This window comes from Aptenodytes forsteri, unplaced genomic scaffold (genome assembly GCF_000699145.1).
Source record: "Aptenodytes forsteri isolate BGI_AS27 unplaced genomic scaffold, ASM69914v1 Scaffold142, whole genome shotgun sequence".
In the NCBI taxonomy this organism is placed as follows: domain Eukaryota; kingdom Metazoa; phylum Chordata; class Aves; order Sphenisciformes; family Spheniscidae; genus Aptenodytes; species Aptenodytes forsteri.
In genome coordinates, this window is record NW_008794598.1 from 4,013,568 (window position 1) to 4,021,080 (window position 7,513).

The 7,513-nt window shown below is 50.1% G+C and overlaps 1 protein-coding gene and 1 long non-coding RNA gene across 2 annotated transcripts; one reads left to right on the plus strand and one right to left on the minus strand.

Annotated features, from left to right (window-relative positions):
• The first annotated feature begins 879 nt into the window (after positions 1-879).
• On the plus strand, positions 880-3,570 carry MED20 (mediator complex subunit 20). Its single transcript, XM_019470373.1, has 2 exons — positions 880-1,189; positions 2,924-3,570. The coding sequence occupies exons 1-2, from the start codon at positions 953-955 to the stop codon at positions 3,137-3,139; spliced, it is 453 nt and encodes a 150-aa protein (XP_019325918.1). The 5' UTR covers positions 880-952; the 3' UTR covers positions 3,140-3,570.
• A 109-nt stretch (positions 3,571-3,679) lies between these two features.
• LOC109279279 lies at positions 3,680-7,344 on the minus strand. Its single transcript, XR_002086109.1, has 3 exons — positions 7,292-7,344; positions 6,660-6,779; positions 3,680-4,482 (listed from the first exon to the last, which is right to left on the minus strand). It is a non-coding gene; the product is annotated as an uncharacterized LOC109279279 (long non-coding RNA).
• Between the last annotated feature and the right edge of the window lie 169 nt (positions 7,345-7,513).

Sequence of the window (7,513 nt, forward strand, 5' to 3'; positions counted from 1 at the left end):
GGTGTTTTGAGGCGTGAGATGACCCAGCTGTTTCCAGGGGGTGTGCTCGGAGGACCCCGAATCCCCTCTTGAGGTAGCACGGCCTAAAACGGTAGCTCAAAGGTTGCTCAAAGGTACGGCGTGGCCTGCTCGCCTCAAGGGGCTGTTCCGGCCTCCTCCTTTCTCCTAACCGCCTGGATTTTCACGTCACCTAAAAACGCCAATGTCAACATCACCGTGGTGGCTCTGTGGCTGCAGAGGTCAGCACGGAGCCCGCGCAGCCTCAGGGCTCTGCTCAGCCGGTTCATCCGGACAGATCCATCTGAAGCTACTAGAGCAGCTCTTTGCTGCTTTTTCTGCAGCTGGAACTTGCACGGCCGCGTGCGTGGAAAGGCTTTTTTGACCTGTGCGGATAAATGAGAATTGTTTCCAGTTTTTAAGGCGTGGTAGAAGCCAGGCGCGTCCCCTCTGGGCACCCTGTTTTCCAGAGCGTGTCCCAGCACATCCTCCCCAGGCAGGACTGGTGGGTGAGTGGGAGGAGAGGCAAAGCCCAGCCTTGTGACCCTTCCTCCAGTGACCGTGGGCAGGAGGACAGTCAGCGGATGCCCGGCCCCACGTTTGGGGATGGGAGGTGGGTGCTCTTTGCTGACCACCCCCCCACCAGTCTGCTGGGGATCCCACGTCCAGCTCACCCTCTGGTCTCTGAGTCGTGCTGGCGCGTTATCCCCGGGCTGCAGAAGATTTCTTTTTTTTCTTCCCCTTTTACTTTAAATCTTAAGAAGGAAATACAAACTGTTCACTGAACGGCCGGATAACGTAAAGCACGTATGAGCAGTACGAGGACCCTGGAATTAAAGCAACGAGGAGGACAAGGGAAAAACCAGATGCTTCTTTAACGCACATACAAGTGCAGGACTGTTGGTTTTACAGCCCAAATACCATTGCTCTTATTCCAGGGCAGACAGGCAAGCTGATGTACGTGATGCACAACTCGGAATATCCCCTCAGCTGCTTCGCTCTCTTTGAAAACGGTCCCTGCCTCATAGCAGACGCCAACTTTGATACCCTTATGGTGAAGTTGAAAGGCTTCTTCCAAAACGCCAAGGCGAACAAGATAGAGAGCCGGGGCACCCGCTACCAGTACTGTGACTTCTTGGTGAAGGTGGGCACGGTCACAATGGGGCCCAGTGCCCGTGGGATATCTGTGGAGGTAAGAATCGCCTTTGAAGGGTATGAGATACAACTACAGACAGGGAAATCCCATGTTGGAGGCTAGACGAGAAATCCCCCGTCCCTTCTGTGTCTCGATTGTGTTGCTCGTTGCTGGTAGTTTGTACTAGGTGCGTTCATGTATGCAGCAGGCAGGGTATTTATCTCCTTTTCACAACAAGGTTTAATTCAGGCAGGTACTTTGGGGCTCAGCTGCAGCTACAGAAAAGCCTGTCATTGAAGTGTCAATAAACAAAACCCTGAAGGGATGCCATCAAACTGAAAAGCTGCTTAAAGTCCTGATGGACAACACTAGTAGCGTACTTCAGGTTAATAAGCATACCAAGGGGGGCAAAACAACCTCTTCAGCTGCTAATTGGATGCTGATTTGGGTTTTGCTTTCTTTCCGCATCTCCAGCAGACAATGGCGGGGCTGAGAGCCCGGCCCTCCTGCCCCAGGTTCTGCTCACGCGGTGTAGAGATGGTCTTCTCCTCACCAGAGAGCTTTTGGCAGGCGCCAGTCCTACCCCATGGCGTGCCAACCTGGATTGTTGCACCGTGGGGTGCACCGCGGGCTCGAAGCCTGCCATCAAAGCGCTTCCGCGCTCTCCGCTCAGTGCCGTGACTGCTGATGAGGCTCGAGAGCTTCGGCTGCCAGCTGCCGACGGGCATTTCACAGGGTGGAGGCTGGGCTGAAGCAAACTCTAAAGGGAGATCCTTCGGCGTACACGAAGGGGCATGGGAGGGTCTAGGAAGGCATTTGGGGAGATGGTTGGCTGAGTGCAAGCTCAGCAAGCTTGCTGAGTGCAAGCTTGTGAGTCGAAGGCTCACAAGCCATGGACAAGCCTCAGCTGGGCTGAAAAACATCTCGGAAAAAGACAGGGGGCTGGGCTGCGCTGGTACGGGAAGGGCAAAGCAGAGTAGGTCAGATTCCAGACATCTAGACATATTGGTGCCTAACAGTCTTCAAGATAGCTGAGAATTAGATGCTTAAAAGTTCTTCAAAATCAGAGCATGCGCTTTTCTAAACACACAAATCCTATTATCTGATATACAATTAATAATCACGCTGCGTCTACTCAGGCAGGTGTTCCTAGCCAGCAGGGACGAGGGTTGAGAAATGGCTTATTTCTTCACTGCAATAAACACAGATGTTGTAGCGTCAGCGTTGCTATTGACCTGGGGTTAAACTTGTTTTACCCTAAACTTGAGTTCAGGACCAGATTTGCCAGGCGGTCTGGCTGCTTCTGTTTTAGTTTAGTAGTTTTTTCGGGGTTTGCATTAGGACCTACTCCTGATTTAAGATCAGGCTCATGTTTAGTAAAACGCTTCCAAGTCCTTAAGTCCCAAGGCTTTTCCCAGTACATTCCTGAAAGACGTCACAGCCACACGAGTCACCGACCTACCAGCATGTGGGAATGAAGTTTGGGTTTGGACGGGGTAAAGTTAATGTGGCGTTTGAACCAATGTCCCAAGACCTCCATTGTTGGGGATTTAATAAAAGCAGTGCCCTTACAGGGTACGTTTTACCTCCCCTTCCCTTTTGAAGGGATTGCTTGCATGTTCCCAGCATGTCCTGTTCATTTGTATTTGTCCATCCTCGTTATATGCTAAATATTCTCAGATGTTTTTACGAAAAGCTCGCTGTCTCTAGTGAGGAGAGAGGAAAGCGCGTTGCCTCCTGTGTGGTTATTGCCCCTGCCACGAGCTTCAGGGCTGTGGTTTCTGTTGCCAGGTGGAGTACTGCCCCTGCGTGATAGCCAACGACTGCTGGAACCTGCTCATGGAGTTCATGCAGAGCTTCATGGGGAACCACACTCCCGGAATCCCGTCCGTGTTTGGCACCAAGCACGACAGCATCTACAGCCCAGCGGACACGATGGTTCAGTACATGGAGCTGTTCAACAAGATCCGCAAGCAGCAGCAGGTGCCTGTAGCGGGGATCAGATGAAAGGACTCCCTGGAGCCCGGGTTAGAGCGACTGCATCCTCTTTTTCTGCCTGCCTGCGTGGATCAGGAGTCCCTCCAAAAAGCGGCACTGGAGGCAGCCCAAGGTTTTTTTTTCTTCTCAATCTCTTTCCCCCGTTTCAAAGCAAAGGTCTTGAATGCTGTGCGTATTTCTTGTTGTCCTCCTTCGTGTTTTTGAGCGTGTCTGGGATCGGGCCCGTGGTTCCGATGGTTCTTAGTACAGTGCTTCATGCAGGGGATTACTGTTCGTCGGTGGAAGGAGGGAAAAGGAGAAATTCCAGCCAAATGCATGCAAGGGCAGAGTTTTCTTGTCTGCAAACAGCTACACGAGAGATTTTTTTTTTAAAATTTGTTTTAGATATCCACGTGAAAGTGTCGTCTTGTTTTTCATCAAAATAAAAAGCTGTATTTTGTGAGGAGATGGAGTCTTTCTGCACAGCAAGTGTTGTGCTGTTTTGTATTGCTTATTTACAGCTTTTGAATTTTTCTGTTGCATGGAGACAATTCTTCAGCAGAGTTTTATCTCTGATTTGGTTCAAGAGCTTTATACCCCTGAAGCAAACTAATTTCCCTGTGGCAAAATCTGCAGGAATTTTTGCATTCCTATTATGGGTATGTTCTTAGCTTGCCTTCATCTTTTATATCTGATGGGAGTATTAAAATCTCCTACCTCTCAGATGATACCGATGAAGCCTCGGTAGGAGCCCTCTCATGCATTGAAAGAGAATACCAACTGCTTTATCTCATTGTTTGAAAGGTAGGTAATAAATGTCCTATCCCTGCACGCCGTTTCTCATTTGAGAAATCCTGGTGACTTCAGCAGATTTAGCGAACTAAGGAAGGATTTGGGGAATAAGAGCCAAAAATTTATTACAAGACTTAACTATATGATATCACTTGAATATTTTTTTTTTTTAGTGGTGATTTATTTTTACAGCAGGAAAACCAGGGAAATTAGATCCCTTTTGAGCCATCTGTCCCCTTGGTTTTACATGTTCAGTATCTGTCTGGCTTGTAGCTGTCATTTTTTCTTCTCCTCCCTGCTCCACCCCCTGCTCGGTCTTAGAATAAGCAGAAACATGCTCATTCAGCCACCAACCTTTGCGCTGAGCCTCCTTCGTGGTTGCTGGGAAGGCTGTGTGTAGCAGGGTTCCAGCTCTGCGGCCCGTGTCCTGGACGTGAAGGGCAGGTGTAGAGAAGGTCTAAGGATGGCTTTAGGAAGGGAGATTTGCAAGAAGGACAGCGGGTTCCTCGTGAAGATGCAGTGTGCATCTTGCTCTCGGGAAGTATTGTTGGTTCCTTGCCAATACATGGGTCTTGAAGAGTCTGAAGAGCAAGTAAAACAGAAATAGATTTCTCCTAAATAGATTTTTCCTTCTGAAGCAGTGGGGGGGGGGGGGGGGAGGGGGGGGGGGGGGAGAAGCTGTTTTGTTACTTGATTTGCTGCCTTGGAGAACTAGCTATTTAGATATGACTTCTTTGTGATTATCATTTCTACCTGTAAGCCTAATTAACTGTTAGAGCGCCTAGAGCTTTTAGTGTGGGCATTTAATAAATTTAATCAGTGCTGGGTCCAGAAAGACCTGGTTAATGAGCATAAATGGCATAAGGTACTCTAAGTGTGTTAGAAATTCCAACACGCTGAATATTGGAGAACTAGCTATTTAGATATGACTTCTTTGTGATTATCATTTCTACCTGTAAGCCTAATTAACTGTTAGAGCGCCTAGAGCTTTTAGTGTGGGCATTTAATAAATTTAATCAGTGCTGGGTCCAGAAAGACCTGGTTAATGAGCATAAATGGCATAAGGTACTCTAAGTGTGTTAGAAATTCCAACACGCTGAATATACTGAATTTTTGCAACTCTTAGCTCAAGTTCATGACATGTGCACTGACTTCAGTGGGACTATTAATTTTCAGTGATGAAAATCTGACCTGCTGTCATTCCATGTAATTAAGTGTGGCTGGGAAAACTTAGGAAAACAAACTGTAGTCTTTGTGGGGATAGTTATTTCTGTCCTGTTTTCCATTTTAAGACTTAAGGTTAAAAAAAACACCTTTTAATGGTCAGATTAGTTATGCTGAATGTTGCTAATGCTTTATTAATTCCCAAAAGATGCGTTCTGTAACCAGAGATGTCAAAACTCAGGTCACATGTCTTAAAAGCATAAAATGTGTGCTGGAATCTCTGGGGACTTCTGTGCTCTTATTAATACATTGTACTGTTCCTAGAGTAATAAAATGGGACCCCTTGAGCTACATTCTGCCTTCAATTACACCATTACAGCCATTGACGTCAGTAGGTTTCCGCGCATGTAAGGTTGGGTAGGATTTAGCCCTTTATGTCTTAGCAAAAACGTCTGTTGCTGTAACTGCATTCTGTGAACGGGGGGATCAGCTGCCCCACATGAGGGGCTGCTTTTACTCTGAGGCGTTTTACTTTCTTGATGGACAAAATGACTGTTTTTCAGTCTTATTAGCTGCAGTAATCCTCCTCGTTCTGCCCGCTCCAGCATCAATGTGGCAGGTTAACGTGGCTTCGAACATGCTAGTCTGCATCTTAACAAGGCTTCAGGGGGCTTTCAGTTGTATTACATTAACAGATTGAGCCAGTGTAATTGAAACCCCCCTAATTTTGCCTGCCAAGGCATGGTCTGGAAGGTTGTTTGCCTGTTGCTCCCCGGTGTTTTCTCAGAGAATGCAAGATCTAGAGGGAGAGGCTGCCAAGCTGTAGTCCTGTACCACTGTGGATCCTTTTTTCTGCTTCTGCACCTCAAAAATCACTGGCAATGTTGTTTTCTGTGAGTTGAAGCCTGACCTAGAGGGGACTGGGGATCTTGGGGACGTGGGTCTCACCCTTGCATCGTTATAGCTTTCCCCCTCCTAGCTCTAAGTAGAGGCTGGGTGATGTTGCCAGGGTCACCAACACTTTAGTGGCAGAGAGAGAGAGTCCAAGTCCCACTGCCACCCTGGGGATACTTTGGGCTTTTGTTCTGTTTTGTGCTGTGGCATTTTTTATGAGGAAGTACTTACATAGCAGCTGCATCCTGCTAAGCTTTACAAAGAGAGTGAGGACATAAGGGCCTCGTTAATCTTCAGTTTTAATTCTTAGCAGACATTACAGACTGAGAGCTCATTCCAGTGGGGAGCTGTTGAAGAGTTGAGAGGTGTGTGACTGTGGATTTCTGTGCAGGTATGGGTTCAAAACAGACCAGGCACTGGTCAGAAAGGGAAGGTGTAGGGAAAAGACAACAAAGCTCAGGAAGTGGAATTTGTGGGAAGGCTGGCTGGTGAAGGAGCTCACAAGGAGACCACGAGGTTGTGGAGTGTCCTTGTGCTGGGGCAGAAGAAAGCAGGCTCCCACCTGTCGCAGTAAATTACAGTGCGTTGCCTCAAAACGTACTGGGACAAGATGGGGGGGGTGGGGGGGGCCACCTGGGGTGGGGGGGGGGGGGAACACTTTGTCCCTGTGCAAAGGAATCGTGTCTGTGACACCACTGACCTGTGCTACGTGCCATCAGTGCTGCACGGTCCATGACCACTTGCTTGCAGCTTTGCCCCGGCTCAGTGCTGCCTAGAGAGCAGGACTCACTGCTCCCTGGCAGGTCCCCGACGGTACCTCCTGCAGGATGCAAAAAAGTGTTGTCCCAGCGGTTGCGGGTGACTCCCGAGTGTGGCTGTCCCTTGCTGTGGACAGGCTTCTCCCCCGGCCTCAGTGCCGATGTCCCTTTGTGTCTGACAAAACACGTTTCCATCCCCTCATGGCTCCTGCACTGTGGCGATGACCGTGTGACCTAGGGGCCTTCGAGTGACCTCTGGCAAAGGCCAGTATGGCTCGTGGGACTTTGTGTGCCATCAGCGCTGCCTGGCCCCACGGGGTGCCCACCTCCCGTCACCTCAGGGGCCCTGTGGGATGCCCCCCATCACTTCAGGGGCCCTGTGGGGGTGCCCCCTCCCGTCACCCCAGGGGCCCTGTCACCTCAGGGGCTCTGTGGGGTGCCCCCCCCCGTCACCTCAGGGGCCCTGTGGGGTATCTCCCGCCGCACGCAGCCACCTCAGGGGCCCCGCGGGAACGCGCCACCTCCCGCGCTGCCCCTTTAAGAGTCTCTTTGTCTCCGAAACATCCTTATTTACCCTCCCGTGACTCAACCAAACTTCAGTCTGGGATTCACAAAGCCCGGTACGTCACCGTCCGGGGCCGGGCCCGGGCAGTCCCCGCCCCTCGGCGCTGCCCTCCCGCTACTCGACCGTAAGCCATTGAAGAGCTCTCCCTAGCGGCTACGCAGAGCTCGTAAGCTCCGCCAGAACTCGCTGTGCCGCGGCGTAGACTGCGCAAACGACGTCCGTCCGTGCGCC